The sequence below is a fragment of the Carassius carassius genome, chromosome 33 (assembly GCF_963082965.1).
Source record: "Carassius carassius chromosome 33, fCarCar2.1, whole genome shotgun sequence".
In the NCBI taxonomy this organism is placed as follows: Eukaryota; Metazoa; Chordata; class Actinopteri; order Cypriniformes; family Cyprinidae; genus Carassius; species Carassius carassius.
Genome location: NC_081787.1, coordinates 7,438,894 through 7,462,310, shown reverse-complemented (window position 1 = coordinate 7,462,310; position 23,417 = coordinate 7,438,894). Strand labels below are relative to the sequence as shown.

Genomic DNA, 23,417 nt, shown 5'->3' with positions numbered 1-23,417 from the left:
CGGAGAAAAATAGCAATCACTGAGTTGGAAAAAGGATAAACTTCTTTTTCTGTAATTACAGCTGTTAGTCTGTTGGGGTATGTCTCTACTAACTTTAGTTTAAAGGGTGATTATTATTTTTCTATAGCCACTGTGTGTGTGTGTGAAACACTGGCGTTAAGTTCCTTGCAACTCTGTTAATTAAAAGGATTAAAATTCATCAAATAATACAACAGCACTGATATCAAGTTAAGAGGTGCCACATTATTAACCATACACATTTTGTTAAAGGAGCAAATTTTAATTGTTTGACAATGACCTGAAAACATGGTTTTGGCAAAGTCTCAGATATTTTCAAACAGACCAACGTTGTATAAAAGCCTCTTAAAGGATGAGAATCGCTGGCGTGTGATTCCTCCTGAACCGTCCACCTCGACTCTATCTTCTTGAGTATGGTCTTCATCTGGCTGTGCTTGATTCGCACTGTTGTTCACATTCAAGTACCCTACAGAGTGTTCATCATCCCAAGCTCCCAGAAGCTCCTTCATTTCTATAGGTGCATTGCCTCTGAGATACTGCCATGCTCTTTTCCCACTGTAGTCCAGGACATCTATATTAGCACTAAATGCACCGACCAACGCCTTCACGACCGTGTACTGGTTATGCATGGCAGCCACATGAAGAGGCGTCAGACCTCCACTGCCTCTCAAGTTCACATTCACTGAGAGCCCCTCTTTTTCTGCATGCCTGAGAAGCTGAATCAGCGTCTCGTCCTTTCCATTTTTGGCCAACCAGTGGAGAGCTGTAAAACCACTGATAAAGTCTTTTCTGTTCAATAAACTGGGATCCTCGGCGAGGAATTCCAGCATAGTTTCATAATTTCCATCCACAACAGAAAGCATCCACGCGTGCTCCATAGGATCCAAAGCCCAGAACGCGCCACTGTTCAAAGTGTCTCCATACGGTGCCTCCTCTGCTTCTGACGATTCGTGTTTGGATGATAAAATGCTTGACAATCCGGATTTATTATTCAAAAACAACTCTTTCAAATACTTCTTTCGCATAGAGGGTGTGAGGGAGCCCTTCTCCAGTTTATCGACTGATTGTCTGCGGGAGGCGCTGCTGCCGCGTTCCTCCAGCTGTTTGTGAAATCTGGATCTGCGCGAGGAGGCGCTGAACGCAGGAGACACGGGTCGAGCACCATGTCTTGACAGTCGCTCCTCGAGATTCGAGCGGAACTGGCTCGTTATCCTGCTTTTAGGGGAATCTGAAATCCTTACATTATTGCCTGAAGCATCACCGTCTGAATCTGTTGGTTCTTCTGAGGGCAGAGCTGCATCCCCCACAGGTTCATCATCACAGTGTTCCTCACAGCTGATGGGACCACTGCTGTTCCCCTCATACATACTGGCGGGTCCCCGGCGAGTTTGGCTATTTACGTAGATAAGATCAAAATTAAAGAGGCTTACATAACCTTAGAAAACCATCGTCCTCAGTCACTTCTCTTTACTAGCCTTTAAATGTTCAAATCTGGGTAGGGAAAAAATAATATAATATTCGTAAATTAAATATTATAGCCTAAATACGTGTCTTCATAATAGTAATAATAAAAGATTAATAATGAATAATCTAAACATGTTTCTATTTAAGAGAGAAACAAGCATGACTAGTTTAGTTTTCTCTTGCTAAAGAAACGCGCTTCTTCCTTATTCGTGTTCCTCTTTTTACACTTGCTTTTAAAACAAAAAATTCACACTATGACTATTTTACATGATCAATTATATATATATATATATATATATATATATATATATATATATATATATATATATATATATATATATATATATATGCCTATATATATTTTATTCTTTAAGCCCGTAGTTTAGCCTTTTACGTTTTCATGTCTGAAAATTGTAAAATTACGTCGAATGTAAAGTTTTACGAAAACTGTGTTTGATTGATGAATGTGAATGCATACCTGTCTCTCAGGTGAATCAACCGGTGCCGGATCAACTGTTGTCCGCACAGCTCTTCAAAGTAGCCTAATTCAAGCCGTCTACACTCATTTCTTGCGGATTATGAGGCTTCACAGATCTCAGAACGCTAGTTTAACGTCAGTTTCTCCTTTCTGAGAAGCAGAAAATGTTTTCCGTGAGCTAATCGAAACTATTCTAGTGTGTTTTTCCTCACAGTGGCCATTTCCGACGTCCAATCCCTCCCCTTGATAAAGTCTAAAGTTCAAATACCACTGACTAAATCAACACTTGTCTTCAAACCCACGACACTTGCACTGATGGAACCCAGAAGGAAGTTAAAAGAGAACCTTTTTTTCCTTTATATATAAATAGCCTCTCTCTCTTTCTCTCTCTCTATTTATGTATTTATTTATTTTTGCAAATTCAGCCCCGCTTAATTCAATATGATTTAGCCTAGTATGAAGGTTTACTACTTATTAAAAAAATGTATTAAAAATTAATATTTAAGACATATTCTATGAAAAGTGTACCCTTTTACGCCTTTCAACACTTTAACTGTTAGTTGTTAGACCTAGAAATACAACGGTATGAAGAGGACTATACCATTTAATGAAATAGGGGGCATAGTATAATTGGATATTTTGATTATCATGATTGTTTTGAGTTTTGTAATTAGTAAACTATGTGTATTTTGGCTATACGTTAATTTGTATACAATTACAATAAAAAAATTGTGCAATTCCCAAAAAATAACACAAATCGTCATGGCGTCAGTAATGAATGGTACAGTCCATCGTATCTGAGCTCGTCACTGTAGCTTCTCTCTCTGCGTGCGTGCTTGTAGTTTCCTGTGAAGGGTTGATGCACTGATGCAGGAGATAACCATGGCGGCCACTGAGATAGCGCGACAAGCGGTAAGAGCACTGTTTTATTACAAATATGTGCTTTGGGTTTACCAAACTGGACTGGCGAATTGGTACCAGATATTTTAGCGGGTGCGACAATCAGTAGAATCCAGTAGGTTTCGATATTCGTGAACGTAGTTGAGGGCCCATTATCAACAAACTGACACACAGTTACAATTAATATTTAAACGCCAGTTATTTTTTGTGCACACGATTAGAATATATGATCACATTGTTTTACACATTATACAGTTATCTCCCTGCAGTTGTTTAGAGGGAAATGGCTTAAAGTTGAGGGCCAACAATAACGCACGAACACCACGGTTTGGAGAAGTGACCACGAATGATGCATTTTCACAAACAACGATTAAAAAACATTGTATTATATTAAACGGCAGTTTAACTGGCAGTTTAATATAATTGTTTTGTATTGTAAATTATATTAAATTCGAGCGCGTCTAGTACCGTTATATTTAGTTGCATTAGCATCCTTATATCTCCTCGACACGATGGGCGTTGTCTTTCATGAAGTATTTCGTACATCAATGTCAGAAACTGGCATGTTAACCAATTTCAGATGTATTTTGCAGAAGCTTGTGTTTTCCTCACTCTGACGTCGCTAATGTGAATAAGTTACGTAGCTAACATGAGGCAGCAGGATCGAGACTGAGCTCAAATTCTGTGAGATATCATACATGACTTCTATATCAGTCTTTACTACACAAACCAGATGTTTGAACCAGTATGTTCTGGTTACAGAGCAGCCAGTAGGGTGTTTCAGTCATGATGACCCCCATTTGGACTCCTTGCGGTTGTCTGGTTTGAGAATGTTGCACATGTGGGTCATATTGTGACTATTTGTTCAGTCAATAAGATACTCTCACAGTCTGACTTCTCCTAGTTGCTCGTTTTGCAGTTAATGAAATGTGCATTTTATGGTTGTTGTTATTCCTCAGTAATCCTCATAACAGAACTGATCATTTGTGCTGATTGGTTCTTGCTGAAATGGATGCACTTTTGATGACCGTTCATTAGTTTTACTTAATGTCTCCATTTGGAGGATGGAACTTTATTGCATTAGACCTGTGCTGATTGAATGCTTACTCTTCGTTTTATTATTTTAGCAGAAATCGGATGATTTGGCACATTCGCTCTGCTCATCGCTTAGGTCACACATATGCAAACACCCACACACACACCAAAGGATATGCTGTAAATGTGGTCAAAAGCCTTTCCTGACAGAGTTTTGGCAGGCCAGGTGGCAGACCTGTGTGAACAATGTTAGAGGAAGTATTGAAGTATGGCCTAAATTTGACATTTGTGTTATGCTATTTACAACCCCTTTGCTTTATAGGTATCTGTTACTTGGTAACGGTAATATTCGTCTGTGACTGCAACAAAGTTTACATGTCTGTCTGCCTGAATGTGGTTTCAGCAGTTGAGATCAGACAGGAAAGGGGAAGTGCATAGAGCTGAACCTTTGAAATCTGCACCATAGTATTAGAATATGTCAAAAATCTTGCATAGTGTCTATGAGGTGCATGCTATTTACTTTTACTTACTAAGTTTCTTTTTTTTTGCATCCTCATAAATGAAGGTGCTTACTAAGACTAAGCATTGCTTAGAAACTGTGTGCAAATGATATGTTTTGGTGAAAGTCATTTTACTTGTTTAATTCATATGGTTTGCTTTTGTTTTATTTCTAGGGAGAGGGTTCACGTGCCGTCCCACTCTCTGGTCATGTTGGCTTTGACAGCATGCCGGACCAGCTGGTCAACAAGTCCGTCAACCATGGCTTCTGCTTCAATATCCTCTGTGTGGGTGAGTGTGTCATGCAGGAGCTCCTTTTTTCCTTGAGACGAAACTAACCATTTGCTCCAGTGTATGTCACACCCCTTCACTGTGAAGGCAAAACTCATTCTGTCCTGTGACCCACTTACTAAATAGTGATGCACAGATGGAGAGCAGTTGCATGAACTCACAATTTGGTTTCATTCGTACCCTGATTTCATGTGTGGCTTGCAAACTGTAGGTTAGACAATTTCTATTCTTACTCTCAAAGAAAAGTAAAAAAATAGTGGAAATAATCTTTCAAACATTTAGTGAAAGTGAAAAAAAAGTGACGTGACATAGAGCCAAATATGGTGACCCATACTCTGAATTCGTGCTCTGCATGTAACCCATGCAAAGTGCGCACACACACAGCAGCTGGGGGTTCGGTGCCTTGCTCAAGAGCACCTCAGTCGTGGTATTGCCGGCCTGAGACTCGAACCCACAACATTAGGGTTAGAAGTCCTACTCTCTAATCACTAGGCCATGACTTCCCCTGTTCATTTAACATGGTCAGTAAAAAATAGTCCAAACATACCTTCAAGGGGAAATAGACTAGCCTGTGTGATCAAATCGGTCCCTGTATGTTGTGATGATGAAAATGTTATGGGAGTCGGTTTTAGCAAGGTGTGTGCATATGTGTTAGTTTGGCAGAGAGACTTCCTGCTGGATTCTCCTAGGGATGGGCGTTTTCTGCAAATATCACATTCGAATATTTGAGCTCACAAAAAACGAATATTCAAATATTCGTTTATTTAAATTAAGTTTAATGAGACCGACGTTCTTTTTCTGCAACATTTATTCATTTTTGAACAAGCTTACACACAATAAGCTTGAACATTACACATCGTGTTTTGTAGCTGAAAACCTTTAACAATGCATGCAAACAAACAAAAGTACAGATTAAGAGCAAAAAAAAAAAAGAAAAGTGAACAAAGAAAAAACGTAAAGCAGCCTGCAGCAATTAGGCTATTGTACAGAATGCTTACACTTAACTTTGAAACTGTCAGCAAATCTTTTTTGCTTTTTTTTTCTATGGTTTTACATGATCTTGTTAAGAAATACGGGCATGTAAACATGATCGGGGGAAAGTCAGCTCCTTAGTCTGTTAACAATAAGACCGGCTGCGGAGAAAACGTGCTCTGATGGCACAGACGTTGGCGGGACTCACAAATAACGGTGTGCTAAGAGAATAAGTTTTGTGAAGCGCTTCGTGTTTTCGTTTCACCACTGAATGGGATCCTCATCTGGTGGAATACATGGCTCCAGCAAGAACTGTTCCCACTCGTCTGGGCTGGACTCTCTGTAATCATCGCTGAAGAACTGGCTCAGCCTTTTCCGACGAGTGGGCATTGCATCCTCTTCATCGTTGGTGGCGCAGCACTCGCATCAAGGAAAATGTTCTGATAATGTTCAAAAAAGTTATTTTTTCTTACTTCTCTCATGTTTTCATCGAGAAACCTGAGATGTTTGTGCCGAGGGTCTAGGGCGGACGCGAGGAGGAGATTTCACTGCATTCTCCAAGTTAGCGGTGTTTATTCGTTGCTTGAGAGATGCCGCAACAATGTTCTTGAATTCGGTCACTTTCTGTGATTCTCCACGGCATATTTGAAGTACTGTAGAAGACCGCAGTTCTTATTCATTCATTAATTATTTTTTTGCTTGCACACATCTTCAAATATGCCGTGGAGACTTTTTTTTCTTTTTTTTTATGGCAAGCAAAAATATAGCGAAATTCGAATATCATTTTTATTTATCGAATAATTAGAGCAGAACGAATGTTCGACTATCCGTGCACACCCCTAGATTCTCCTCTTGAATCCGGGTGGTGTTTAGCCATGTGCCAATATCCCAAGTAAAATTCTAGCTAAATCTTGTGCCTGTGATAATATGACGTCTTTATGCTTTTGGTATTCACTTTGCCTTTTGAATTATTTATACAAAGACATTGTTTCAGATTCTTTGTTAGTCTCCCCTAAAGTTCAGGGCATCTGCCAGGGCTTTTATCCAATTTCTGCTAAAGCTCTAAGGAGGTAATGTCTAGGGATGGGTATCGTTAAGGTTTTAACGGTATTACTACTCTTACCGATACTGCTTAACGGTCCGGTACTTTAACGTTATTCTTATTGGTACTTTGTGTTAGGTTTTGTTAGGCAGTTGAAAACTTTGCATTTCTCTGTCTGCACACAATGCACTTTTGAAAAATGCTTTGACAGATTGCTTGTGTTTCCGCCCTTACATGCAAAAATTTTGTTGCACTTATGACAACCAGCGTTGTCTGCATCAACTCTAGTGAAGTATAACCACACTTTGGAACGTTTTACTGTCTCCGTCATCGTCACTCTTTGTATTAAGCAGGAGTTTTCCTACTGTAAGGGGCCGTTCACATATAGCGTCTAAAAACGCGTGGAAAACACTAGGCACGATGCTTTCTCATTTTTTTTTCCCCAAAGCCTTCGGGCACTGCCGTTGCTAAGCAACCATGACCTGCTCTCTCCATGAAGACGTGGAAATTTCAGCAAAGGATAAATGGATTTGCAGCACTAAAAACTGCTTGCAGTAGCACTGCTACTAAATTAATTTAAAAATCCACATACAGCTATCATCTTGGCAGCGCGTCAACGCGCGACTCTCCCGGACAATCAAAATTGGCAAAAAGGCGGGAGCTACTTGCTGAAGCCACGCCCACCTAGCGCGACGGCAGTGTCAGCAGCGGCAATCCACCGGTGGCCACGCCCTTAATTGTGCAGAACTTTAAGTCTTAATATAAATTAAACGGATGAGTTATAAAAAAATTTACCCCCCTCACAGTTGTCATGAAGGGCAAAATTAGCTATTTAGACCAAAATCAGTTTTTGCACCAGGCTGTAAACATGTTTTTTTATGCTGTAAGTTGGGCGTTTTAACATGGGGAGTCTATGGGACTGACTACCTTTTGCAGCCAGCCTCAAGCGGCCAGTCGATGAATTGCAGTTTTAGTCACTTCCTTATTTGCCTCAGGAGAGAGCGGGAGGTTGATGCTCGCCCCTTATGCGTGTGTGTGCGCCGCGCTCGTTCTTGTTGTGTGTGTGTGTGTGTGTGACTGACAGACAGCCTCCGCGGTGCGCATGAGAGATCTCGCAGATTTCACAAACAAACATCTTAATAATATCGCAAATTAGAAATGTTTGGTAAGATAAAATGTGCACGATAACATTATTAAGCAAATCTCTTCGCCATGGTCACTCTTTATTATTAAGCGGGAGTTTTCATACTGTTGTCTGTGCGTGCGCGTGAGAGATCTCGCAGATCTCACAGACAAATTAATCTTAATCTTAATATGATCGCACATTAGAAATGTGGTGAGATTTGGTGAGATAAAATGTGCACGATAACATTATTAAGCAAAAATAGATAGTACATTAATTTTTTTCCCTCCAGTACCGAAAGCAGAACCGATACCATCAGATCTTACTGATACTACGGTCTTTTATAATTTAGCCCCGGGGCCATTTTAATACCGGGTTTCGGTACCCATCCCTAGTAATGTCAGTGTAAAGGGAATTTGGCAAATGGCAAGGGACTATTGTCAAGCAGGTCCCTCTCTCGTCTCTTCATTCCTGATCATTTAGGTTCAGCTTCAATACTCCGGGTTTAGTGAATGCTGAGTGCTTCGGCATGCTGTAAATGTCACGTCGTCATTATCCGGAGAAAAGAGGAAATGCTTGTGAATATATAACCATCAGCTTTGATTCCATCAGTTATGTGAAGTTTAATTCAGTCTCAATTTTTGGATGCGTTTTGATAGTCAATGCTCATCAGTATTTGATCTGTGTTTAAAATCGGTGCTTTATTTATAGGTGTCAGACGAGGCTTTTTGCTCATGCCTGTTATGAGGGGCCTGTGGGAATGAGAGTTTATGAAGAAATTGCAAATGTGAGCCATCCATATAATTAACATTCTGGTGGTGTTGCATGATGTCCATTTCTACTGCGCTTGTGGTTGTCAGGAAAGCAAGAATAGGACCTTTAGGCAGACTGAGCCAGGATTGCTGCATGGCTTTTAGACTTTAACACACCGATTATGTGGGTTAAAATCTGAAGTGTATGCATCAGCTAAATAGTCTACTTATGTATTAAATCTCATGTGTGTAATTTTGATGTTGAAAATTATTTCACCCATTTCTATTTGATATGCCGAGTACAGCTATAATACAGCAAACTTTATTTAATAATTAAAATATCCTAGACACCTTTATAGAAAAAAATAATTGAGAATTGTTTGTACAGTATATAGTGATATTTTTTATATCTTAAATTAAGAGCTAACAGCTTATTTCTGTGTTTCTTGCAGGGGAGACGGGTTTGGGAAAGTCCACCCTCATGGACACCCTGTTCAACACTAAATTTGAGGGTGAACCTACACAGCACAATCAGCCTGGAGTGCAGCTCAAGTCCAACACTTACGAGCTGCAGGAGAGCAACGTTCGTCTCAAGCTCACTGTGGTCAACACTGTAGGCTTTGGAGATCAGATCAACAAAGAGGACAGGTGAGATCTTCTTGTGATTAAATGAGGTTAAGTAAACTGATTGTTTAGCCACTTGATCCAGAGGCATAATCAGTCCTATGATGATCCATAATGTTAGTTATAAGCTTCCACTGGTACATTTGTCTTTTGATTATTGCTCAAATCTACTTATTAATAACACATGGTTGGTTTTAATTGTCAGTGTGTGTGAAATATATTGTTATAAACATAATTATTATTATAAAAAGTATAATGACTAATATAAATGATAACTGATGTATCTAGTATGTTTCATAATAGATAATAAACCTCAGATAAGAAACCAAAAGAATCCAACTCTGACTACAAAGAACATTGTGTTGGATTACTTTTTTTAAATTGCATGGCAATAAATTATTAGATTTTACTGATAAATTAAAAGATTTACAGAGGATTAACTACCCTTTAAAGCCCCTGTTTATTTTGGGACCTCATAGTCTTTATGGTGTTTATCATAAGAAAAAAAAAACTCACAAACCAATTTGTTGGTCCTGCTTTTCTTGATCTGTCATGTCATGTGACGTTTTTGTATGCAGAGCTCAATATAATTTAAAGGTTGGATGGCATTATGAAACCAGATATAACCCCAATTTCAGGGTTCTGATGCCGTAGGCTAAGAAAGTGCCAGTTGTAAAGGATTTTCATGGTGTTCAGATTTGACTGAAACAGCATGTTATTAAGCTGAATGGTTGTGACAAGCTTTATTTAGCCTGAAGATGCACTTTTATGAGTCTAGAGCTAGCCAACTATTTATAGATACCCGAACCAGTACTTTCTCCCCATCAAAGTTCAGCTGAGTTTATTTTACAGTTCTGTAATTAGATTAAAACTTATCTTACTTGAGTACAAGTGTGAAGTTTGTGTGTTTCTTTTGGCCGTAAGTAATTATTTCCATGTTTTTCATTGTTCAACTTGCAGTTACAAGTCAATTGTGGAGTTCATCGATGCTCAGTTTGAAGCGTACCTTCAGGAGGAACTGAAGATTAAACGCACCCTACACAGTTATCATGATACACGGATCCACGCCTGTCTGTATTTCATTGCTCCCACTGGACACTCACTAAAGTCCCTTGACCTGGTTACTATGAAGAAGTTGGACAGTAAGGTCGGTGATGTTTTTTTGTTTTGTTTTTTAACAAATGTCTGATCACACTGATGACTGATCAGTATGACAATATAGTTAACGGTAGAAATGTCTTTACAGTATTTAATGCAGTAGACCATCAAAAATACATTACCTTTTTTTTTTTATTCTAGCAAAAATAATTTATATCTTTAAACCAATAATAATAATCACATATTTATTGAACTATTACAAAAATAGGCTTTTATTTAATTTATGTCTGCTGTATATGTGGCTTAGCATTATTTACTGTTTTACTGTGCAGAGCAGTCAATGTTTTAAGATGTGGGTTAAGCATTCACCTGTTGGCTATGCCATGTTTAGTGTCATTGGAGCAGTGAAGGTCAGCTGTGTAATCCTGCATTGTTTTTCATCTCTATCCGTGCTGCACAGATTCCTTGAACAACGATGCTCTCTTAAATCGGAAGTTTTTTTAAAACCAGTTGCCTTGTATTTGTGAGAAGAGGTTTCTGTGTACTTGCACTGTGGTTTAACCTTTATTTAAAGTTCCTTTGCTAACCTTAAAATTCATCAGTAGTAAATTACAGGAAACAGACAAAGCGTAAAGCTAGTGGCCAGGTTACTGAGAATAGTATTTAGATGGTGGTGTGGGTGGCAGGAGTGTAAAAAAACTGAGTGAGTGGGATCAGAGCACTCCATATGTGCACTTGTGTGTTAGAGAGAGAGTCATGAGTGGAGGAGGGGTGTTGATTATCACCCCCCCCCCACTTATCCTGCATAGAGACTTGAGATTAAAGGAATTATTAATTTAAAAAGTCATTTACTCACTTTCACGTTGTTCCAAAACTAAGTCTATGAATTTTTAAAGAACATCCAGGCCATTTTTTCTATATAATGAACGTGAGGCTCTCAATGCTGAAGCTCTCAAGTTTTAAAGATGCAAATGTTTATTTTTTAGCTGAACTAGGCCTTTAAACACCCTCTCTGAATTGGTTTCAAAGTGAATGTCAAATAGCTGCATATGGTTAATTCTGTTCCAGTTTGAGGCACGTTCAGATGTGATCAAGATGATTTTATGTAAGCTTTCACAGCGTTCTATGTAGTCCATTTTGATTGCATTAACTGCTCCTAATTAAAGTTTTCCAAAGAGTAGTCTATTTGTGCAAATACATTTGTCAGCCTCTGCACTTGAATTAAATGAAGTAATTTTTCTGCACTCTGTGTGCCATTTATTTCACTTGCTCAGACATAATAGGAGAGAAGATTAGTGTCCATATTTGTCTATGGACTATATTTGTTCTGAGGTTGATTTAAATGAAAGTGTTTAGTTTATTTATCTGTATTTAGTATTTTACTGCCTGAGTGGTTGAAAGTTAGCTATCTGAAAGGGAAATATTTTCTCACTAGAGCTGTTTGGAGTTTTATATGCACAGAAATCATCTGACCACTGCTGTCTTTGGTTGTCATCTTAATTCATGTGTATATAAATTGATTTAATTTCTGATTAATGATTATTCCCAAATGCCTACAAAGTCTTTCTCCTCTAATGTTACAGGTGAATATCATCCCCATCGTTGCCAAATCAGATGCCATCTCAAAGAGTGAACTTGCTAAGTTCAAAATTAAGATCACAAGTGAATTGGTGAGCAATGGTGTCCAGATCTACCAGTTTCCCACTGACGATGAGACCGTGGCAGAGATCAACTCAACAATGAATGTAAGTAAGCAAAAAAAAAAAAAAAGTTTTCAGCCAAAACATTTTTGGTGGGACAAAGTCATTGAGCGAAAGGTTTGGTTTAATTAGAGCTTCAGTGATGACACTGAGTTTTGAGTGTGTCTGTGTTTTACGTGTGCACACAACATAGATAAACTACTCAGTCAGAGTTTAAACCATGGGAAAATGTCAATACAACAGCTTACCTCAGAAAAGCCAATGTCCAAAACACATTAGTCAGCTGGAAGAAAACCTCTAGGGAGGAGAATTTTGATAAATAAATGCATTATATTACATACTCATTTTATTTTCATGTCTTTCATTTATTAATGTATGCTTGAATAAATAATTCAAATTTCACAACAAATTAAATTTAGGTAGAAACATAAAGTCAATATAAGTGTCAAAATAAACACTTGTCTTTGTGCAATTAAAATGTTTTGTAACTTCAGATCTGCTCTCTGAACTGTTACATACTGTAATGCCCAATAAAGCTGTTCTAATTTACACATTTTCTGTTGTCATACATAAAACAAATACGAATAGTGACTTAACACAACCAATTAATACTAGGTTAACCAGGAGTCACTATCACTATACTCCTGTTTTATAATTGCGAAATCGTCTGATTAAATTAACATGCAGCTAGACTAAAGAGCAACTATATGTGGTGGTTTACATGCATATAACTACATGCAGTGCACTGCCTGCATATGAGTAACAAACTATGTGCATATTAACAGACAGACTATATTCATATTTATACAGTGGCATGTGAAAGTTTTAGTATTTTTCATTAGTAAGATATTGTACATAAAAGATGAGGAAACACAATGCATTAAGAGACAGGGGTGAAAACTTTTGAACAGGATGATGTCATCCAAAGTTTTCTTATTTGGTTGAAATATAATATTTTTCCATTTAGTACTGCCCTTCGAAGCAACAGAAGACACTCGCATGTGTCCCGGAACACAAATTAAGTACAATTTACCTTGATCTTCAAATTCCAAAAGTTTTCACCCCTGGCTCTTAATGCATCGTGTTTCCTTCTGGAGCATCAGTGAATTTTTGAACCTTTTTTAGTAGTTGTGTTTGAGTCCCTCAGTTGTCCTGAGTGTGAAAAGATGGATCTCAAAAAAGGGTTTAAATATGCAAAAGAAGGAAAAAAAACCCAGAAAATAGAGAAATTTGTAAAGTGGAATTTGAATTTTATCTTTCTGGGCGGGTGATTCATGTAGAGCTTATGAATGGGAAACACTGTAACATGATGTTCTTTCAATGTGTAGTAATAATTGCGTAATAATTATTAATATTGCTTATACAAAAAAACAGGCCCTCTTACCCTAAAGTATTAATCGTTGGTGTGCATCTCCTCCCACATTTTATTTGTTTCTGCTATGAGTGATACCTGAAATTGTGCAAATAGTTGAGAAAAGGTTTGGCCTTTGTGTTTCTAAGTCTGAAATCTAGTGACTATTTGCTAAATAAGAGAAACAAAATGTCCACTATTTTTGTATTATTTGAGTACAGAAAAGATTAAGAATGATGCGTTCCTCTTCCACTTGAAATCATTTTACATAGAATCAATCACAAATGTACCATGTCATGTTTTGCTTGGAGATATACCAGCCATATTTGATACTTCAGTGCTTGTCCAGTTCTCATTTCGCATCACAGTTTAACAGTTTAAGTGAGAGAGTCCATATGGTGTCCAGCTTTCCTGCTTGTGTTTGTCACAGGAAATGACAGCACAAAAGGAGAGGCATTCTTCTTCAGTGTACTCTCACAACAACATGTTTTTACTGTGGGATAAACACACTTCTATATTTTTCTCAGTGATTTTAAAGCCCACTCTAGTCTTGTCTAGTAAATGTTGTCTTAACAAGGTAATTTCTTTCAGGGTTTTGCCAATGTGAGATGTAGTACTTAAGTAGAGAGGAGGATACTGTTCATTTATTTCTTAATTAAATGGATTTAAATATTGCATAATCAAGTTTGTTACTGTAAGAACTTAAAATAGAGTATTTCTGCTAAATTATTTGTTTGTGGGATTGTTTTGTGCTCTGCAGGGTCATTTGCCTTTTGCGGTAGTGGGAAGCACTGAGGAAGTGAAGATTGGGAACAAGATGGTGCGAGCACGCCAGTACCCCTGGGGAACCGTCCAGGGTAAGTGCTGGTCACGTCTTCTAGAGGAAATGACACTGAGCTTTTCCCTCAGTTTGGCCCTGACCTCTTTGTTCATGGCAACCAAACCCATTCTGTCCCTCCCTCTCTGTAGTACAATGACTGGACACTCTCATTCAACACACCAACCTCTTTCTCTCTTGCATTTTTTTCCACATCAGGGTAGAATGCTAATGTATTAGTGATGTAAGAATGAGACACTGAGCTGTATATATATATATATATATATATATATATATATATATATATATATATATATATATATTGCAGTGGCCTTTTTTCTTGTATGCAAAACAGGAACTACTGTACAATGATGTTCATATGTCACATTCTTAATTTCTTAATTCTCGCCTTCTGTAAGGGTGACCAGACACTGCCGCTGTGAGTCATGTGTTTACTTGATTCATGGCACATAGTTTACTTATTTAAAGGTCAAAGTCACATGGACCATAAAACCATGCAGAAAGGGATGCATTTTCTATGCAAATTTATATCAGTGAGCTGAAAAAATCCTGTAAATTTAGATTGAGAGAAGGCCACAAGCCGTAACTAGAGACTAGAATATCAAAGACAGCTGGTGATGATCTCCTTTGATGGGACCGTAAGCAACCACATAGCAGTGCACAAAAAAAAATGCTTGGAACACCTTAAAGGGATAGTTCACCCAAAAATGAAAATTCTGTCATGAATTACTCACCCTCATGTCGCTCCAAACCTTGAAAGACCTTTGTTCATCTTCAGAATACAAATTAAGGTATTTTTGATGAAATCCCAGAGCTTTCTGACCCTGCATATACAGAAACGCAACTAACATGTTCAAGGCCCAGAAAGTTAGTAAGGACATTGTTGAATTAGTCAATGTATCATCACCTTAATATTATGAAGCTAAAAGGATACTATTGTGTGCAAAGAAAACTAAAATAACGACTTTATTCAATAATTTCTTCTCTTTTCTGTCTGTCTTTGACATGCGTTCATGACAGTACCACACATACTATGCACACAAAAAGTATTTGTGAGATTCGTAAAATTATGTCACATTAACGATTTTAACAAGCCTTGGTAGTTTTGTTGCTGTGTATGCAGGGTCTGAAAGCTCTTGGATTTCATCAGAATATTTTAATTTGTGTTCCGAAGATTTGGAATGATATGAGGGTGAGTAATTCATGACAGAATTTTCATTTTAGGCTGAACTGGCCCTTTAACAACACTCTGGCAACCACCCAGAAAACCCCAGCACTGTGGCGCCTAGTTTTGCACAGACAAGCACCACTCCCGATTTCTTAATGTAAAAACATCTCTGTTTATACTGTTACAATAACAGCTGCAGGGAATGTTGGTATTGTTAATACTAGATCACAGCTGGACAGTTATACAGACTGACTGTTAAAAGAGCTCATGTCCTTGTGTCAGAGGTATAAAATGTAAGCATGTTATGAAAAAAGTTTATTAAAATCAAAATGTTAAAATTAATGTGCTCCGGTGGCTCTGTGGTAGAGCATTGCATTAGCAGCGCAAAAGGTTGTGGGTTCAATTCCCAGGGAACACTTTAGGTAAAATGTTAGCCTGAATGCACTGTAAGTTTTTCTGTAAGTATGCACCTATAAGAATTAAACACATGGTTAAAAAATTGTCGTACCACTGTTACTTAGGATAGTATATTATCTCAATTACCCATCTGCAGCTTTTCCATAAACTACCCAGATCTTTAACTCTTAGACTAACTCCACCCTTGAAGGAAATGCGGAAATTAATGTGTATGGCATGTCCAAGAGGAGGTTATTCCCATCTCTTTTCATATCCCAATATGACTGTGGTTGTCATTGATGGGGAGTTTTCCATTGAATATTATGTGTTTTGTGTTTTCCAGTGGAGAATGAGAATCACTGTGATTTTGTGAAGCTGAGAGAAATGCTGATAAGGGTCAACATGGAGGACCTGCGAGAACAGACTCACACTCGTCATTATGAGCTGTACCGGCGCTGCAAGCTGGAGGAGATGGGATTCAAAGACACTGATCCTGACAGCAAACCCTTCAGGTGAAGAGGGTCACAGTCTCACCAAATGATCTGCAAAAAGTTCTCCACCACAACCTATGACAAAAACATTTATAGTGATGAATGGTAAAAGGGATAGTTCACTAATGTCATTCCAAATCCATAAGGCTTTGGTTCATCTTCAAAACACATTCAGATAAAAGATTCAAGAAGATTATAACGGCAATGTGAAACAAATCCATACAAACTGAGCGGCTTAATCTCAGCAGTTTAATAATTAATTAATTAAAAGTGAACAATCCCTTTAAACAAATATTTTGTGTGTGGTTTGTTGTGTTCAGCCTACAGGAAACATACGAGGCCAAAAGGAATGAGTTTATGGGTGAGCTGCAGAAGAAAGAGGAGGAAATGAGGCAAATGTTTGTCCAGAGAGTCAAAGAGAAGGAGGCAGAGCTGAAAGAGGCAGAAAAGGAGGTTTGTTTGTTTTTTTGAAGACCGTAATACATTTAGCAAATGTAGCCAAAGTATTATTCACCGCTCATGCCATACATGGGGGTTCAGTAGCTGTATAGCTGGTCTGGTTCATACAATCAAATGCATCCCAACATTATTTAAAAAAAAAAAAAGAGACCATGTTTACTTCTATAAATTTAACTTTTTTACAGTAGATAGCAAAGCTTTGTTAGTTCAGTAACATACTGACTCTTTGGTGTTGATTTCACAGCTTCATGAAAAGTTTGACCGTCTTAAGAAGCTTCACCAGGATGAGAAGAAGAAACTCGAGGACAAGAAGAAGTCTCTCGATGATGAGCTGAACAGCTTCAAGCAGAAGAAGACCGCTGCTGAGCTGCTGCAGGCCCAGACCCAGCAGGCAGGGAGCTCCTCCACACTTAAGAAGGATAAAGAGAGGAAAAAGTAAGTATTGACCTCTCTATATGGTCCCTAACCCTCACAACCTTGCCTTCCCGAGATACCAGTAGATCACGATGCAGGAGAACATGTGTGAACGTGTGTGTGTATGCATTTCACCGACCTCTCACGTAATATTACAATGAACGTTAAATTTACATAATGACCAAAACTATGGAGTGTGGATGGAGTTCACAGTGCACTGATATGAAAATCAAAGCTCTAGTTTGAGCATATACACTACTGTTCAAAAGTTTATTCGATATGTTTTTTTTAATATACATTTTATTCAGCAAAAATGCATTAAATTAGATGTTAGATTTAGGATAGATTAGGTTTGATTGACTACACATTTTTTATTAAAAAATCACTCCACGAAACAAATTAAGCAGCACAATTTTCTTCAATACTGGAAATGGTGAGCGTGATTTCACCAAGTACAATATGTTCCTGGATCAACATTCCAATCCAGATTTGAGATATAAATTTCCAGGAAATGTCAGTTTTAGGCTTACAAACAGGATTAGGTGCTTCTACACCCTTGTTAATCCGCTATCATTTCCCACTGATATTATATAAATTATGGGTAGGGTTAGGTTAAGGGGTAGGGATTGGGTTAAGTCTGTATTTTTGGACAGTAATGTTGATCCAGGATCATAAAAAGATGTTGATCCAGGAACATGTCTTACTTGGCAAAATCATGGCGACCACTGGAAATAATAAATCTTTCTTTAGAACTACAACTGCATATTATAATTACTTCTGAATAATCTTAGTACTGAATTATTAATACTGATGACTGTAGTAATCGCTGCTGAAAATTCAGCTTTGCCATCACATAAATAAATTTCATTTTAAAATATATTAAAATATAGAAGTCGTTTAAATTGTAAAAATATTTCACAATGATACCATTTTTACTATAATTTAATTCAATAATGTATCCTTGGTAAGCATAAGAGGCTTCTTTCAACAACATCTTACCCACCCCCAAACTTTGGAACAGTAGTGAAGATACTCATATTGTTGTGCATTTATAATATAAAACATCCAGTTTATTTTTGTAGTATTGTTCTGCTTTATTTCAATTATGGTATGAAAAGATATAGCATACTTTAATTGTAATCTCTTTACATTTCCCAGTCTGCTGTGTGGTAGTCTTGTATGAAAAGAACATGTTAGTCGGTTCTATATAGTTATAATTATATATGCTATATAACTCATGGTATGAAATGATTACATTATTAACAGTACAATATTGCATTGCAAACACGCAAATGGTTACTAGTAATCAGAGCTCAAATAAATTGCTTCAGTAATGCTGGTAATCACCCATGATTGTGTCTTCAAGTTGATCACCTGAGAATTAATTGGAAAGAAGACACTTGCATTGACAAGGTTTACTTTTTGTTGGTTTTTCATATCAATCTCTTCTGATTTTAACCGTTTCCCCCCCCTTAAGATTCTTGTATGTCCTCACAAGGCAACAGTTTTCACAGCAACAAGATACTGAGGAAACACTGTTAACAATTTATATGAAAGCCAGAGAAATGGTACAGTTTTCCTCAGTGCTCTTGCAGGGCAGGACATGTAGAGTATTCATTGTTTGATGTTGCATGTAAAGTGTCTTGTCTAGTTTGTGCACGTGTCATGTACGTCTCATCCATGCTGTTTTCCAGTTAACTCCTCACCTGCTCCCAGTCCCGCATGAGACACCTTATGCTGGTAAGGCTTTCAAAGTATCTCTTAAGGCACAAGCCCTCGTTCACACAAGGGAACTAAATTACAATAACACATGTAATGATGGTGGATCATGTAGTTTCTGTGTTAAAGACCTACATAGTAATTTCAGTTTTTCTTATTCATGCTTAAAAGTGCTGATAATGTGAAGAATGTCTCTGTGGCAGCAGCAGGGGATATTTTGTCACCAGAGCCAGGCGAGAGTTTATTGCTCTCTCTGTGTGATGTGCAGCCATCTGCCATCTGAATCCATAACAATCTGCTGTTGTTTGCACTCCACTGCTCTTCCAAAAATCTTGCACAAAAGAGCCTTTAATGGCTCGGCTCCTACAGCTGGGTCACACTAGTCCACCACTCAGCCTTAAAAATAATGTTGTTGTTGAGAGGGCTATCCCTTGCTAAATTGTAAATAACACAAATGTTAAAGTTAGGTTCATGTCATTACACAACAGAAGAGACCATATCATGAATTTTAACTGGTACAAAGAGAGAACAATACTAAGCCTTACCACATACACCCCCTGCAACCGCTTTCACGCAATCATGTTTTAACAGATGCACGACTAACATTTTGGATCTTTTTTTAATTAATGTGTGAATACAACAGTTTAACCCGTAGGGAACAATAATCTCACTTCTCTCTCGTTTCCAGTTCAGGATTCCTGTAGAAAGTGCTCCCCCTGCCCGCTGTGAATGAGCTCTTCCCTCCTCAGTGTTCCTGAGCCATGCTGTTCCCATTCCCTCTCCCCTCTCTCTCCCGTCCCCCCAGTTTCACACATTAACGCACCTGAGGAGGGATATTAACTGTGAATGGAATTCTTCTTTAGATGGTTTAACTCCTTTTTTAAAACAATGAAATGCTATTGTTTCTTTTTCTTTGTGTAACTTGCTGTGTTATGATATCATGATGATATTGCTTTGCTCTGCATGACTAGTGTTTGATTCAACTTTAACACGAGTGGCTACTGTTATGGGTATGCAGTAGTTGAGTACACAGGTTAAAATGGGACAAATTATATTAGTAGTACCATAATTGTCATTAGTGTTATAATAGAAAGATGTATGAGCTGCTCATGCAGTAAGATTTCAGGCATTTTTATCCTAGTTTCCAACAGAATGGTTAGAATTTAGGGACGTTAATAATGATTTTTTTTGTCTCATTTTAGCTTATGCATTTTATACAGATGTTATACAACCGGTTATTGCTATGCTTGTGTTAGTTTAGAAAAAATTTGGCACATCTCATCCAAATGTAAGCACCTTTTATAGCTTTTTATTTTTGTGACATTTTATTTTACACAAAATTAATAATAAAAAATAAAAAAACGTTCTAATATCGATTGCAAAGGGACTAATATTTACATCAGTAATAAAGGGCATTCTTTCATAAACCTTTAAACTGTGCTCAAGTCATTGTGTATGAATATCAGACAATGTAATTCTACATTTTATTATTTGCACTATTCATAAAATGTTTATGCAGTCTGGGTGACATGGCCAGTGTTTGATTTGCTTACTCTGCATTGAAAAATCTTGATTCCTCAATTGATGCTTTGATTATTTGCTTTAGGGTGAAGCTGGACTTTCACATTTGAAGCAATTTACTACATCCTTATGCTTAACTGAGCATATGTAATAAGACTAAATATACATCTGAATTTATTGTCTAAAGGTTTGGCCTATATTCTCAAGTGAAGTGTTTGACAAATTAACTGAATGTCATTATAAGATCCTTATATGACCAGATAGTGAGCAAGTTTTTGAGTCCGTTTTCTGACTCAGGAAATGACTGTTTCTTAAGTTGTAACTTATATTTTCAAAGCTACGGTTAAATATACCAGACTATTCATATTTGATAGGTAAAAATTGATAGCCTGAATGCACTGTAAGTCGCTTTGGATAAAAGCGTCTGCTAAATTCATAAATTTAAACTTTAAATTTAATTTAATTTAAATTTATTCAGCAAAATCAGTTGGTTCTGTGCTGGATGAGTGTTTTGTGTTGTATCTGGATGCTGGTCTTTCAACAGGTGGCATTTATGTGATTGATATTTATCACCTATTAACGCTTTTGCTCCCTCCAGTGTCCCTGCTCACTGCCGTGTGTGTATTTACTTTCCTTTGCAGTATTCCCTGGCTCTGCACAGAGTAGTAATGGCTTTGATAAGGGACCAGGCCCAGACTCTTTGGTTAACCGGTAGCCCAAGGGGAGGCAGTGTGGACCAATCTGTCTAATAAGTCACCTCTTGTATTTTGATTTTGGGCTCTTTCTGCAGCTTTTACTAACACTGTAATTATTGTGTTACCAAAACCTTTGCTTAAGGCTGTGCTTTTTTTAGCAGTGTATCTTTTGTGATGCGTTGTGTGACTAATATGCTTAAAGGGAATAGTTCACCCAAAAATATTAATCTGCTGAAACTTTAGTCACTCTCTGACCATCCAAGATGTAGATGAGTTTGTTTCTTCATCAGAACAAATTTGGATAGGTTAGCATTACATCACTTGCTCACCAATGGGTCCTCTGCAGTGAATGGGTGCCGTCAAAATTAAAGTTCAAACGGCTGAAAAAAGTATCAACTCAGTTTTCACCCATTCACTTCAGATGATCCATTGGTGAGTAAGTAACGTAAAGCTTAATTTCTCCAAATCTGTTCCAATGATGAAACACACTTATCTACATGAAAGAGAAAATATTCAGCAAATGTTCATTTTTTTGTGGGGTGGACTATTTTTTTATTTGTGCCTCTTCAGAGAGGTGGGGAGGGATAATGCAATCAGTATAATCACTGTCCCAGTTCACCTGTTTTAGATTGGGTTACCTTTGACCACGGTTTTATTAAATAGAGAATCCAAGATAAATGAATCCATGCACGTTCAAATTGTGAAGAGAGGATGCACTATGCATTTGAAGCAGGCCAGAAGGATGGTATGTTCCATTCCGCCCACATTCTGAATGCTTCATGCTTTTGGCTGGCAAAAGAAAAATCAGAGTGCCCATTTCCAATTGACTGTTGTAAACTTGTCTTCCCACTGGTGCTGATGAGTTCAGTGGCCTCCTGATACTTTCTCTAATCTGCATTTGTCTCCTCTCTTCTTCTAGCTTCTTTTAACTCTGTCTTGGCCACCTGTTGGAAGAGGGGATTGCAGCTTCCACGAGAACTAAGCGTCCACTCTTATCTTTTTCACTCCGTCAGCCTTGTTTGATTCTTTTGATTGTTTTTTTTTTTTTTTTTTTTTTTACTTTAATGCTGAGTGCCCTGTTGATGGCCTTATGTGGGCTTAACATGGTATTTTTCAAGAAATATAAGCTGTTTCCTAATTAGGGCATGCTAAGCAGTCCCTCATTAGTATTTTTACAGACATCGTTTTCTGGTGACACCTGAGCCAAAGCTCTGGTAGAAAGGCTGTGAAGTGAAGGAAAGCTTTGGAGTTTTTAGGTCATATTTTATGTCTATGATTTTGCCTTGCAGTTTCAATCTGTTCAATTAAACAATAATTTAGGTTTTTCATCAGTACATGTGTTTGTGAATGAACATGCATGTCCTCACCAAAATTAACAGTTTAACTGGGGAGCGAACGAATACTAACTTTTTTGCAAACACTATAATTTTAGGTTGTGAATTAAGATGAGTAAGATTATCTTTAAGACTTTTTTAAAAAATCTGACATGCTAGCTGTGAATTTTGAGAAAATCCAAAGAAAATGAGCCCGAAAGTTCCTGGTTGTTAATGCATCAAAATGTGTTAAGCGAGAGAAGAATTTTAATTGAATGAGAATCATTATTTGAAAGCATGAGCTATATAAGTAAAATCTGAGAGGTTTGTATTGTATGTTTTGTAAACCCCTATCCATTTCAAGTCTTAAATAGCCAAACAAATTTTTATAAAATATAATCTTAAAGAATAATGAAGCACCTATTGAAATACCATGTAGGTCACATCCAGTGCCACTTTTAATATTCTTTATCTTCTGTTCTTTTGCATGCCCTGAATATATTTTTGTTCATGGAGTTATTCTTTGCTAAGACACATTTACTCTTCAAATGCTTACTTTGGACTATTTTATTACATGGATTTATTCCAGGTACAATGTGCAGTTACATTCAGTTTATAAATGTCATTTCCCATGATTAGTCATTTTCAGATTTCAGTCATTTAATTTTAAATAAGATGGTTAAGAGGTACAGACAGTCATGCATAGGCTATGTGCAGTACATATAATTTTTAAGCACATATTTTGCGTATCAATGTCAAGACATGTTTTAATGATTAATGCCATTATAGGACAAGTGACTGTTTTCTGTGTGAGACATTTTGGGTGTCAAGACTGGCCTAGATTTTTCTAGTCACCTCCAATGTTTTCCTCTTAATTTCAGTACACCCCCACCCCCACCCCTGTAATACCAGAAATTTGTGAAATATTTAACTGTAGTAAGATTCCATGGTGTACATTTTAAATAAAACATTTTTAAAAACCGACATGCTACTTCATGATTTAACCTTCAAATAAGTGTTTATATATTGTTATTGTACTGCTTTTTCTCTTCAACAT

At 37.4% G+C, this 23,417-nt stretch overlaps 2 protein-coding genes across 6 annotated transcripts; one reads left to right on the top strand and one right to left on the bottom strand.

The window, feature by feature from the left end:
• Window positions 1-259: 259 nt before the first annotated feature.
• Window positions 260-2,282, bottom strand: sowahd (sosondowah ankyrin repeat domain family d). Its single transcript, XM_059521512.1, has 2 exons — window positions 1,961-2,282; window positions 260-1,509 (listed from the first exon to the last, which is right to left on the bottom strand). Exon 2 carries the CDS (start codon window positions 1,383-1,385, stop codon window positions 324-326), a length of 1,062 nt encoding a protein of 353 aa, XP_059377495.1. The 5' UTR covers window positions 1,386-1,509; window positions 1,961-2,282; the 3' UTR covers window positions 260-323.
• A 435-nt stretch (window positions 2,283-2,717) lies between these two features.
• On the top strand, window positions 2,718-23,344 carry septin6 (septin 6). Of its 5 annotated transcripts, none has more exons than XM_059521507.1 (11): window positions 2,718-2,872; window positions 4,570-4,684; window positions 9,026-9,221; window positions 10,158-10,344; window positions 11,879-12,040; window positions 14,107-14,203; window positions 16,092-16,260; window positions 16,560-16,692; window positions 16,943-17,133; window positions 18,807-18,852; window positions 21,967-23,344. In XM_059521507.1, the coding sequence occupies exons 1-10, from the start codon at window positions 2,828-2,830 to the stop codon at window positions 18,808-18,810; spliced, it is 1,299 nt and encodes a 432-aa protein (XP_059377490.1). In that variant the 5' UTR covers window positions 2,718-2,827; the 3' UTR covers window positions 18,811-18,852; window positions 21,967-23,344. The 5 variants fall into 5 exon arrangements, with proteins under 5 accessions (XP_059377490.1, XP_059377489.1, XP_059377488.1 ...); XM_059521506.1 differs by lacking the exon at window positions 21,967-23,344 and adding an exon at window positions 19,520-20,352; XM_059521505.1 differs by lacking the exon at window positions 18,807-18,852.
• Window positions 23,345-23,417: the final 73 nt, after the last annotated feature.